Source organism: Physella acuta, unplaced genomic scaffold (genome assembly GCF_028476545.2).
Source record: "Physella acuta isolate Inbredline_101_S28 unplaced genomic scaffold, ASM2847654v3 ptg000323l, whole genome shotgun sequence".
Lineage (NCBI taxonomy): Eukaryota > Metazoa > Mollusca > Gastropoda > Physidae > Physella > Physella acuta.
Window position 1 is genome coordinate 39,200 of NW_026731842.1, and position 13,192 is coordinate 52,391.

Here is a 13,192-nt window from a genome sequence, read left to right on the forward strand (position 1 = left end):
AGAATGAATCTGGACGTATATGTACACAACACGGTACACGTATTGTGTGTACACGTATTGTTTGTACTCTGGACATTGCGACACATGTGTGGAGCAGTCACGTGATATTTAAATCAAGACGGGTCAAAGCATGGCTGGAACAGACACAGAGGAAACAAACATCAGGGTACAATGTTGATACAAGTTTTTTGATGAAGCATATGTTCCTTTTTTTTTCCTCTCTGGTTCCATCCACTAAGATGCACCAAATTACAGTACTGATCAAGTCAATTTGCTGACGAAAATTGACGTTATTTTATAAACAACCTGATTAGAAATATTGTTATGATCAAAGATTAAATTAGTTCAATTAATTATCACATGGATTAATCACAAAATTTGTATATGAAAAGAATTCTCCCAATAAATCCAAATGAATGTGAGACAACTAAAGCACCATTTAAAGGTAGATATGTAGTTCTTATGAATAATCGTAATCATGTTATATTATCGTTACACTGACTCATTACACAGTCGTTAAAATATTAAAGTTTTAATTTATTTTTTACTTTCGATGCACCTAAGATTGGGGTCGTAGAGTTCCTTGTGGATCTTCCTGATTTCTTCTGGGGAGTTCTTGTGTCCGCTGATCTTGTCTCTGAACTTACAGCCGTCTGGCTCGTACTTGGCCCAGCTGAAATCGTCGTCTGCCACCCTCGGTACCCCTGCCTGGTCTGCGACTAACCCCGTCAGGTACACGTCTTCCAGGAACAAGATCTTGACGTACAGAGACTCGATATACAGTCTCATGGCAGCGCTGGTAGTCATGGCGTACGCTGTGCCGGAAACGTAGTTAGGGTAGATTTTACCAGGGTATTCTTCTTTCGTGACGCCCCATTTGTTGTTCTGGTCTCTAAACGGGAAGGTGTTGTGGTGGAGGGCGCCTAAGATAAACACTGGTCCACGTTCGTGTTGTTGCTGTAGCTTGGCCAGCAGACGCGGCATGTTGATGTACATGTCGTCGTCTGCTTTCAGCGTGAAGGTGGAGTCGGGACAGTAGAGACTCACCCACTTCATCAGCGCGACCGTCTTGATGCTCAAGTTCCTATAAGTGTCCTCAAAATCTTCCTGCACAATGTCCCCGTATTTGATAGCCTCGGCGTCCACCTTTTCCTGCTCTGTTGGATTTTTCTGAGATCCGAGAAAAAACAACACGACAGCGTTGTATGGCGGCTCCTTAGCGTACTGTCCCCACGATTCTCGAATCGACTGCCGAGCGTCGAAGCTATTCGTCCGTGTAGGGACTCCGATTAGCAGCTCAATCTTTCTCCCCACGCAGGCGTTCGGCACGTTGTGGATGTATTTAAAATCATGCGCGTTGATAACTTTTTTATGACGTGAACTCAACTTAGCGTAGAATTTATCCAACACGGCAGACAGAGTAGGATCTGAATCCAAGTCTGTAAATTCTCTATGTCGACATACGTTAATTTTTTTCGGCGCTTCATTGGCTAATTTCGGGAAAGGTCGCTCTTCCGTGTGGAAGAACAGGCTCTGGACGTGCGTGATATCCCACCCGGATGATCCGGCGTCTGACGAGTTGCCGGCTAGCCGGAGTCTGGCCAGTGACCGGATGTCCTTAGAGTTGGCTAGCCTGGGGCTAGAGGCCAGGGAGAGAAAGAGGAGGGCACACCCAAAGAACACGATACACAGGAGCAGCCATCGCGCAAAGCCAATTTTGCAAAGATCTGTGTAACATCGTCTGTAAACAAAAATACATTAATTTTATTTTTGATTATTTTTGTTTACTTTTTATTGCCAAGTTAAAAAAACACACAGTACAAAATAACCAAACAAAACAGTAGTCGGTAAGCTCGGTAAACTGATTTATTTTGTTGTTTTGTGAAGATTTATTATAAAACTTACTAAAGACTATAAAAAAATGGTGTTACCAACCTCATCCTGTAAAAAGTACAACTGATTGCTTTCAAATCAATTTAAAAAAATATTTTCTTAATAATGTCTAGTTCTGAATTTTGGTGCAAAAAGTACCTAACTGCTCAATTTGGACAAAATGTACTTAAGTAAAAAAACAATAAAGTCATTATTTCAAACTATTTCATGGCTTTTCAGCTAAATTTGCCCATACAGATTCATTACAAATCAATAAAAGTGGTTTTATCTTTATTGCCTGATTTCAGGGTCAGTTTGAATTTTCAAACCCCATTATCTTAAAATGGGTATTTTGTGACGTAAGTACTTTTAGCACTGAGGTCTTCAATTTATGTTCCACAAGTTTAAATTATATGTATATCTTTGACTAATTACTTACAAAGCGCTATTAGTAACTAGTGTAAATCATATTTTGTGATTTAATTAATAAACTCTACATTAAGTAAGTAATGCAATAAAATCTCAAGGTTTAGGGTTAATAAAGAAAGAAAGACAATATTTATTTTTAGTTTACTCGTATTGTTTGTATTGATTACACCTATCACGCATTGAAGAACATATATTGATAAGCGCATGTTTTTGTACCAATACAAAGAAACCATCTAGACAGATTAGTTTAATAAAATTCTTATTGAGGAGTATTTAACAAAATATTGAGTACTGTGTTGAGTTAAAAAATCAGTCGATGTTTTCATATATGGGAACAACGATACACATAATTAGAAACAACTTTATCCGGAACAGGTTATATAAATCCGTTCAATATATCCATAAAATTTTCTAAATCACCATTTAAATCTTGACATAACTGTCCCCAAAATAGACTTCAAATACAGTAACGAAACTTTGCAGAAACTTACCTGTCTACTAAAGTAACACAACCTTATTCCTAATAACCTTTTCAAAACATAAAGCTCATTTTGCTAAAAACTTAACAGATTACCAAACTTAACGAACTTTTTAAAAGCCTGCTAAAAATTTGAAAACAACTGTACTATAAGTCATGCGTTAACAGCCTAACTTTCTAAGTCTCGACTGAGTAACATTAACTAATGCAAGCTTTAAGCTCCCCTACCTAACATTTTAACACAAACATCTACCACTCACCTGCCTAACATTTTACCACAAAAATCTACCAAACACCTACATAACATTTTAACACAAACATCTATCACTCACCTACCTAACATTTTAACACAAACATCTACCACTCACCTACCTAACATTTTAACACAAACATCTATCACTCACCTACCTAACATTTTAACACAAACATCTACCACTCACCTACCTAACATTTTAACACAAACATCTACCACTCACCTACCTAACATTTTAACACAAACATCTACCACTCACCTACCTAACATTTTAACACAAACATCTATCACTCACCTACCTAACATTTTAACACAAACATCTACCACTCACCTACCTAACATTTTAACACAAACATCTACCACTCACCTGCCTAACATTTTACCACAAAAATCTACCAAACACCTACATAACATTTTAACACAAACATCTTTAACTCACCTACCTAACATTTTAACACAAACATCTACCACTCACCTACCTAACATTTTAACACAAACATTTATCACTCACCTACCTAACATTTTAACACAAACATCTATCACTCACCTACCTAACATTTTAACACAAACATCTACCACTCACCTACCTAACATTTTAACACAAACATCTACCACTCACCTACCTAACATTTTAACACAAACATCTATCACTCACCTAACATTTTAACACAAACATTTATCACTCACCTACCTAACATTTTAACACAAACATCTATAACTCACCTACCTAACATTTTAACACAAACATCTACCACACACCTACCTAACATTTTAACACAAATATCTACCACACACCTACATAACATTTTAACACAAACATCTATCACTCACCAACCTAATATTTTAACACAAACATTTATCACTCACCTACCTAACATTTTAACAAAAACATCTATAACTCACCTACCTAACATTTTAACACAAACATCTATCACTCACCTACCTCACATTTTAAAACAAACATCTATCACTCACCTACCTAACATTTTAACACAAACATCTACCACTCACCTACCTAACATTTTAACACAAACATCTACCACTCACCTACCTAACATTTTAACACAAACATCTATCACTCACCTACCTAACATTTTAACACAAACATCTATCACTCACCTACCTCACATTTTAACACAAACATCTATCACTCACCTACCTAACATTTTAACACAAACATCTACCACTCACCTACCTAACATTTTAACACAAACATCTATCACTCACCTACCTAACATTTTAACACAAACATCTATCACTCACCTACCTAACATTTTAACACAAACATCTACCACTCACCTACCTAACATTTTTACACAAACATCTATCACTCACCTACCTAAAATTGTAACACAAATATCTACCACTCACCTACCTAACATTTTAACACACAAACATCTACCACTCAACTACCTAACATTTTAACACACACAAACATCTATCACTCACCAACCTAACATTTTAACACAAACATCTATCAGTCACCAACCTAACATTTTAACACTAACATCTATCACTCACCAACCTAACATTTTAACACAAACATCTATCACTCACCAACCTAACATTTTTACACAAACATTTATCACTCACCTACCTAACATTTTAACAAAAAACATCTATCACTCAACTACCTAACATTTTAACACAAACATCTACCACTCACCTACCTAACATTTTAACACAAACATCTACCACTCACCTACCTAACATTTTAACACAAACATCTATCACTCACTAACCTAACATTTTAACACAAACATCTATCACTCACCTACCTAACATTTTAACAAAAAACATCTATCACTCAACTACCTAACATTTTAACACAAACATCTACCACTCACCTACCTAACATTTTAACACAAACATCAATCACCCACTAACCTAACATTTTAACACAAACATCTATCACTCACCAACCTAACATTTTAACACAAACATCTATCACTCACCTACCTAACATTTTAACACTAACATCTATCACTCACCTACCTAACATTTTAACACAAACATCTACCACTCACCTACCTAACATTTTAACACAAACATCTATCACTCACCTACCTAACATTTTAACACACACTTCTATTACGCACCTACCTAACATTTTAACACAAACATCTATCACTCACCTACCTAACATTTTAACACTAACATCTATCACTCACCTACCTAACATTTTAACACAAACATCTACCACTCACCTACCTAACATTTTAACACAAACATCTATCACTCACCTACCTAACATTTTAACACACACTTCTATTACGCACCTACCTAACATTTTAACACAAACATCTATCACTCACCTAACATTTTAACGCAAACATCTACCACTCACCTACCTAACATTTTAACACAAACATCTACCACTCACCTACCTTACATTTTAACACAAACATCTACCACTCACCTACCTAACATTTTAACACAAACATCTATCACTCACCAACCTAACATTTTAACACAAACATTTATCACTCACCTACCTAACATTTTAACAAAAAACATCTATCACTCAACTACCTAACATTTTAACACAAACATCTACCACTCACCTACCTAACATTTTAACACAAACATCTATCACTCACTAACCTAACATTTTAACACAAACATCTATCACTCACCTACCTAACATTTTAACAAAAAACATCTATCACTCAACTACCTAACATTTTAACACAAACATCTACCACTCACCTACCTAACATTTTAACACAAACATCTATCACTCACCTACCTAACATTTTAACACAAACATCTACCACTCACCTACCTAACATTTTAACACAAACATCTATCACTCACCTACCTAACATTTTAACACAAACATCTATCACTCACCTACCTAACATTTTAACACAAACATATATCACTCACCTACCTAACATTTTAACACAAACATCTACCACTCACCTGCCCAACATGATCAAATGCTACCTATCTCAGCAGCAACGACGGAGAAACTTCGCGACAGAACATCCCGGGTAGTATAGATCTAACTCTATAATTGTTCTATCTCCCGAACCTATTCTAGCATCGCTCTTTTACTGTAAACCTTCTCACGGAGGACTTTACATTAGAATAAGACCACCACTTTAAATAAAATTGTTTAAACACACATTTTTCTACATTGTATTTTCATAGCTTTGGTGAGCTCATAAACTAATGCCAGGTTTGACACATATAATACATGTGGCTGCGTGGTCGGACTGTAGAGCATACGACTGTTAACCCCGAAGTCTCGAGTTCGGATCCAGGCCTCGAATCTGTGAACATCCCTGGTTCAAACCAGTGCCGATATGTACTGAGTAAAAATAGGAAAAATAAAGCGGCTGGGCATAGAGTTTACCACACTATCTCCCACTAGCCAAAAACCACTTGTCGTAAGTCACTGGCCGCCATTTAAACAAGAAGGATGGAGCTACAGTTCAAACACAGAGCCTGCTATCTCCAACGCGCATCGACAATAGTCAACTAATAAAGTGAGGCAGGGGCGGTGGAGAGGGGGGGGGGGGGGGTGTGGTCTAAAAACGCCACAAAAAGACAGTTGATTTGATAACTTTAAAAATAACAGATGTCTGACCAAAAGATAGCTACTTTATTACTGTGTATTTTAAATTTTAAAAATTATTATAACTCATTTTTTCTGTTCAAGTTAAAAAAAAAGAAATTATTTAATTTGAATTAAAGAAAGGACAGTTTGTTCAGAAGTTAGAGCAGTGGGTGGTGATAGACGCCCTTGATTTACCCAGCAGGCACCCAAGTGACCGATGCTGCACTGTCTATTTTGTCATTTATTCAAGCTCTCTTCACGCATCTTTACCGTATTTTTAATTTTTAGTCGATATGACAAAATAACGTAATGACTTGCTGAGACTGTACCAGGCTCATCACGACTACATCAAGTAATCCAAATCTACACAGATTTAATCTACACTTGGATCATTCCGCAAACAATTGAAAGTTATTACGCTCCCGCGCGCCAGAATGTCACGCGAGCAATATAAAATAAGAACAGCGTGGATCAGTTTAGCCTGTGGGGTTGGCGTAGTTATCGGGAAAATCCATACGACGGAGTTGGGTGCTAGTTAGCTGCTCAGTGTGTTTTTGCTACACATCGAGTCTTTCATAATTGCACGTCAATACACAACACAGACGAAGTAGACGATTCAAAATAAAATCTGTAAACAATTGTTTCCTTGATTTTTACTTTCTCGTATATACGAAGTATAGAGAAAGTATTGTAATCGTGCAAAAAAAAATATCGAGATTTTGACAAAAAAAAATATCGAGATTTTTACAAATCTCGACGGAGATTTTTACAAATCTCGACGTTTTACACCTCACTGATACGGAAAAACATAATTTTGCAACATTGTCCGTATGTCTGTGTGTCTGTGTGTCTGCGTGTAAACACGATTACTTGAGTACCGTTACAGCTAGGTTGATGAAATTTCATATATAAGTATTTTATTAAAATCAGAGATCCATATCAACTTTTGAACGATTTCCGATAACCGGAAGTGGTACTTTTTCTACTTTGAATTTTTAAAAAGCCTATAACTTGAGTACTATTTCAGATAGATAAATGAAATTTCACAAGTAAGTAAACGATCTAATTCTCTACGTTCTGTCAAATTTTGAATAATTTCCGTTGGACGGGAAGTGCTAATTTACGCTATTTCCGATTTCTCAAAAAATGCATGTAAATTTAAAAAGTACTAATAATATTGCGCACTATTATGCACATTTTGTTTTGGCGTTCGCTTGGTGCGTAATTCTTTTTTCTACGAGATTCTATTATATTTTTAAAAGTTTAAGTAATTAAAAATCATGTCTATATTCCGAGTTATATAAGAATTTTCGAGAAAGTTTAGGGGAGATCTCCCGGTTCATTTTAATTTTTGGATTATGACTTTTTTAAAAAGCTGAATTACAATTCATGATATTACTCACTTTCCGTAGATGTATACAATTTCTACAGGCATCTCTACCGTTTCTTCCCCTTTCATAAAAGAACAGAAAACCCAGTATCTGCTACCCCTATCCCCTCCCCCCACGTGCACATACACACACTCCCCACACGCTCCCCCGGACAGTTTTAAATCCCTACCCGGAGATAAATATCTAAAAGAAAAACCGGGTAGCCTATATGTAAAGAGAAGAGAGCTAACAGTCACCAGAATTCCCGTGTAACGGGTGCCGATGGCTAATATATATATATACATACATATATATATATATATATATATATATATATATATATATATATATATATATATATATATATATATATATATATATATGAGACAATCCTGGCTACGCCAATGTTCTGCTCTATAAATTACTAAACAAATTTAAAATCAAATTTCTTGAAAATAATACTGCAGATCATAATCAAGGCTGAAATGCACCATCTTGGTAAAATTTCGATTGCCAAACAAACATAAAAATAGATAAACTAGATACAAAAAGGATTCTCTTTTTTGTTAACCCTGTGTTACATATCTATAAATAACTTGACACTGAATTTAAAAACCACCCAAGCAAGTTAGTCTTACCACCGCGCCACAATTTCAATAGAACGTGTCCCACTTTTTTTCAAAATATAACATACATATGTTACCCAAAATTACTTTAGCGAAGAAGGTTAAATTTGAAAAAGGCCGCGTAACATGTGCAAACAGTCTGATAAACAGCACAAAGGATAAAGTTGTGAGCCTGTATTTCATTAGTAAAACGTTTTGAGAAACAGGAAACTGGTCAGTGCACAGGGCAAGAACTTGCAGGTAATATTGATTTTCAATTTTGTATGTACAGTACATCTTATTTACTACACCAAAGGTATTGTGAATCGGAAAGTAACGCTTAAGAGAATGAATTGTTATATGTAAGAATTTTTTAAAATAATAAGCATCAGGTCACATCTTTAGCCATAAACGCAATGTTAGATATCAATAAGAACTATTGAACATCTTTATATTTTGAATGAATGTGCTCACCATTAGTGTAAAATTATAATTTACTCAATTCTATAGCAAACCTATACGAAATTTTAAAAAATAAAATGCAATGTTATATAAACTTATTTATATCCAACTTAAGGCATGACTAAAAAAAACTAAATCTAAATGTAATCATAAACATAACCTAAAACTCTGACTAAAAGCTAAACTGGTTTGAATGAAATTAATAATGAATGATTTTCTTTTTAAATATATAATTACGAACTACTATATAAATAAACTAAAAATAATGCGTGCTTAGATATTTTATGTATTCAATGCCTTTACTAGAAATTAATAAATAGTGAGTGATCTCCCCTAAACTTTCTCGATGCTCTTATATAAAATAACAGGGGATGGGAACTCGGGCTATAGACATGATTTTTAATCCATTTTAAATACTTAAAAGTTTTAAAAATAGAATAAAATCTCGTACACAAAAGAATTGCACACCAAGTGAACGCCAAATAAAAAAGTGCATAATAGTGCGCAATATTATTAGTGCTTTAAAAATTTACATTAGTTTTTTGAGAAATCGGAAGTAGCATAAATTACGACTTCCGGTCAATGGAAATTACTCATAATTTGACAGAAGGTAGAGAATTAGATCTTTTACTTACATGTGAAATTTCATTTATCTATCTGAAATAGTACTCAAGTTATAGGCTTTTGAAAAATTCAAAGTAGGAAAAGTACCACTTCCGGTTATCGGAAATCGCTCAAAAGTTGACACGGATCTACGATTTTAATAAAATACTTATAAATGAAATTTCATTAACCTAGCTGTAACGGTACTCAAGTTATCGTGTTTACACATGGACACACAAACACACAGACAGACAGACAGACAGATACACAGACATACGGACAAGATTGCAAAATTATGCTGTTCCGTATCAGTGAGGTGTAAAACGTCGAGATTTGTAAAAATCACGATTTTTTTTTTTTTGCACGATTACAAGACTTTCTCTATAGGCCTACTTCGTATATACGAGAAAGTAAGAAAGCGACCCACGCTTTATTTTTAAATATATAAATATTGGTTAATAATCATGTATTTTTAAAAATCATTTTTCTCCTTTTTAGTGCATTTTTACATAAAAAGTTATCAAAAGTCCAGTTTTTTAGACTCGATCAAGAGTAAAACACCGATATTTTGATAAATCTAGAATCTGAATTTTTGCCCGATTCAAATAAGTCTCCTTTACTCCATATATGATGAGTAAAAATAAAATTTAAAATCTAATGCCGAAAACAATACACAACAATAATGACAACATCGATACTTCTTAATAAAGACAATGTTATGATGTGCGTGATAGGGTACGAGAGTAAGTATGTTGTGAAAGGATTTTTATAAAATAAAAGATCGTAGATGTGTGACACGATTCGCAAGAATGTGACGTTTCGATGTAGGTTTGTTGTTGACGGGGAAGAAGGTTAGGGAGTCTTAATATCTTTTGTTCAAGTCATCCTATGTATCCTTTGTTATAACTTGGGGCAATGTTTTTACTTATTCGAGTGCTTGAGAACACATGGTATTTTTTTGTTTATCGAATAAGTAAAAATATTAGAAAAACATTGTTTTCCATATTAAAGTAAATAATAAGGCTCAGTAAAAATGACACAATATAAATTAAATGTTATCATGAAAACTATCCTTTATTATCGCACGTGCACCGCGCGAGGGGTAATATATATATATATATATATATATATATATATATATATATATATATATATATATATATATATATATATATAGGCAGGGGTCCAAAACAAATAAGTGGGGGGGAGGGGACTTTTTTTCTATTTCCGCCACTGCCGTATGTTCTAAATTAAATTTGGTCCTGTAGCCTATTCGAAAAGGGTCGCTTTTCCTTCGCTTAGGCAGCAATTTATTGTAAACCATTCGTAGTAGCTTTTGGAAAAGTTACAATAGCAGTTTCCTTTTTCTATTAAAATGACAGCTTTTCAGGTGTTTCCGTTTCTATGCTTGAGCCCTGACGCAAACGAATTCTATACAGCACGCTTAAACAACGTTACACAAGATTTGAATTTAAATTCAGCAATACTTTAACTGCAGGCATGCGTGAAGAAAATGAAGGTTGTACCTAAGACATTTTTGCTAGCTAGGCTTAAAAGTCTCATTACTTAGCTGGCGCGAAATTAAAAAATAACAGTTACTGTTAGTGCGTTATACATTACGGTACACTTTTCAAACTTAAAGTGCAATTTTAGCTATTCTGTAACAGCTAATACTATTATTTCATTGTCAGAAGGTAAAAAACATTATATTATCCAACTATATATATATATATATATATATATATATATATATATATATATATATATATATATATATGTATATATATATATATACTAGCCATCGGTACCCGTTTCACGTGAATTATAGGCCTATATATATATTTTTTTTTTTTGTACTTGTTTGAGAATTTTTTTTTATAAAATTTCGTTAAAAACCCGGCTGTTCAAAGGCAGTTATGTTGTTTTAGTCTTTTAAAATAAAAATGTATTATGGGAATAGATTCTAGACTAGATTATAGTCTAAACCTAGATCTAAGCGTCTACGTCTAGTTTTTCCGTAGATCTAGTCTAGATCTAGAATCTCTAGATCTAGGATCCAAATAGATAAAGTAAATTTTATAAGTTTTGGCCGAGAAAATTGTATTATATACATTTCATAGTGTGCGTAGATCTAAATCAAATTTGAATGAAATAGTTCATTTCTTTTTATTCTAAAATTGGAAGATGACACCATGAGTTTTGTGTAAACACTTGGCGAGTGACGTCATTGTTTTATGCGTTCTTTTTCACAACTATAAACTCTTTTCCTGTTGCATAATTAAAACTGTTTTTCTACATTCGGATATGCCTTTATTTTTTATTTTTCTTCTTTAAATAAAATATTGGTTATACATTTAAATCATCTACCATATTATTTTTAACCAAAGTACGTATCAAGTTCTCCATATATCGCTGTAGATTCTGATGTGATATCTGGCAAAAATAATTTGCGGACAGAGATAGAGAAGTGCGCACATGGGCTATTATATATAAGAATATAAATATATATATATATATATATATATATATATATATATATATATATATATATATATATATATATATATATCAATGTATGTGTGTCTGTGTCTGTGTGTCTGTCTTTTATGCGTTAATACACATTTCATCCGATCGCCATGAAACTTTGGGAGGTTGTTGAGAATATTCCTGGGGAGATTTCTGAGAAAAAAAAATTAAATTCGCATGGGTGTCACCCAGGCAGGTCGCGATTTGTTTTTCTCTATATACGGTATATAAAAATAAAAGTCGATTGCGGTTTTACACCGTTCCTCCGATCTCCATCAAACTTTGGGGAGTTTAGGAAGGCTTTTGTTAAATAATCTTTTGTAATATCGCAAGGGCGGCGCCATGGGAGGATGCGATTTTTCTCTATATACGGTATATTTAAAAAATGAAAGTCAGATGCGGTTCAACACCATTTATCATAGTGCCATAAAAAGTTAGGGAGTTGGTGAATACTCCCGAGAAGGTTTCTGGGGGTGGGGGGTTAGGTTAATTTAGCACGGGCGGCCTCCGGCAAGATGCGATTTTGGCGCCCTGGTCTTTCCCGTGAGCGCTATGGCGACTACGTTCGGTCTAAACAGTGTGGTAGACAATGGATAAGATGGGACGTTACAGTCGCTCACTAAATTGAATCAGGCGTGCCCGCCGGCGCTCTGAAAGGGTGCAATTTGGCTGCGAACAAAAATTTAAGTTTCGGCCCCCAAAGGCTAACATGGGCCGCTGAAGACTTTAATTATAAAATTTCAAACAATGGCTTTACTTTGAGTGAATAATGACGTCACATGACTTGTTTACTTTTTAGTACAATAAATGGCGGCTTCAATCCAAGATTTCGTTGCCGATTCAGATCGTTAACGCGTTCTTAAGCTAATTTTCTGTCGGCTATAACTTTAACAATACGTCCGTTTGCTATTTTTATTACATTTCAACACTATTATCAATGTTTTAGATCAGCTATCGATGGAAGAAAAAGTTATGAATCTAGATCTAGATCTAAATCTAGGTCACTAGACTTAACGTAAATTCTGGATC

General features: G+C 34.4%; 1 protein-coding gene across 1 annotated transcript; it reads right to left on the reverse strand.

The window, feature by feature from the left end:
- Window positions 1-486: 486 nt before the first annotated feature.
- Window positions 487-5,990, reverse strand: LOC131940610 (beta-1,3-galactosyltransferase 1-like). The gene is made up of 2 exons (XM_059299318.1): window positions 5,958-5,990; window positions 487-1,741 (listed from the first exon to the last, which is right to left on the reverse strand). Exons 1-2 carry the CDS (start codon window positions 5,966-5,968, stop codon window positions 538-540), a joined length of 1,215 nt encoding a protein of 404 aa, XP_059155301.1. The 5' UTR covers window positions 5,969-5,990; the 3' UTR covers window positions 487-537.
- Between the last annotated feature and the right edge of the window lie 7,202 nt (window positions 5,991-13,192).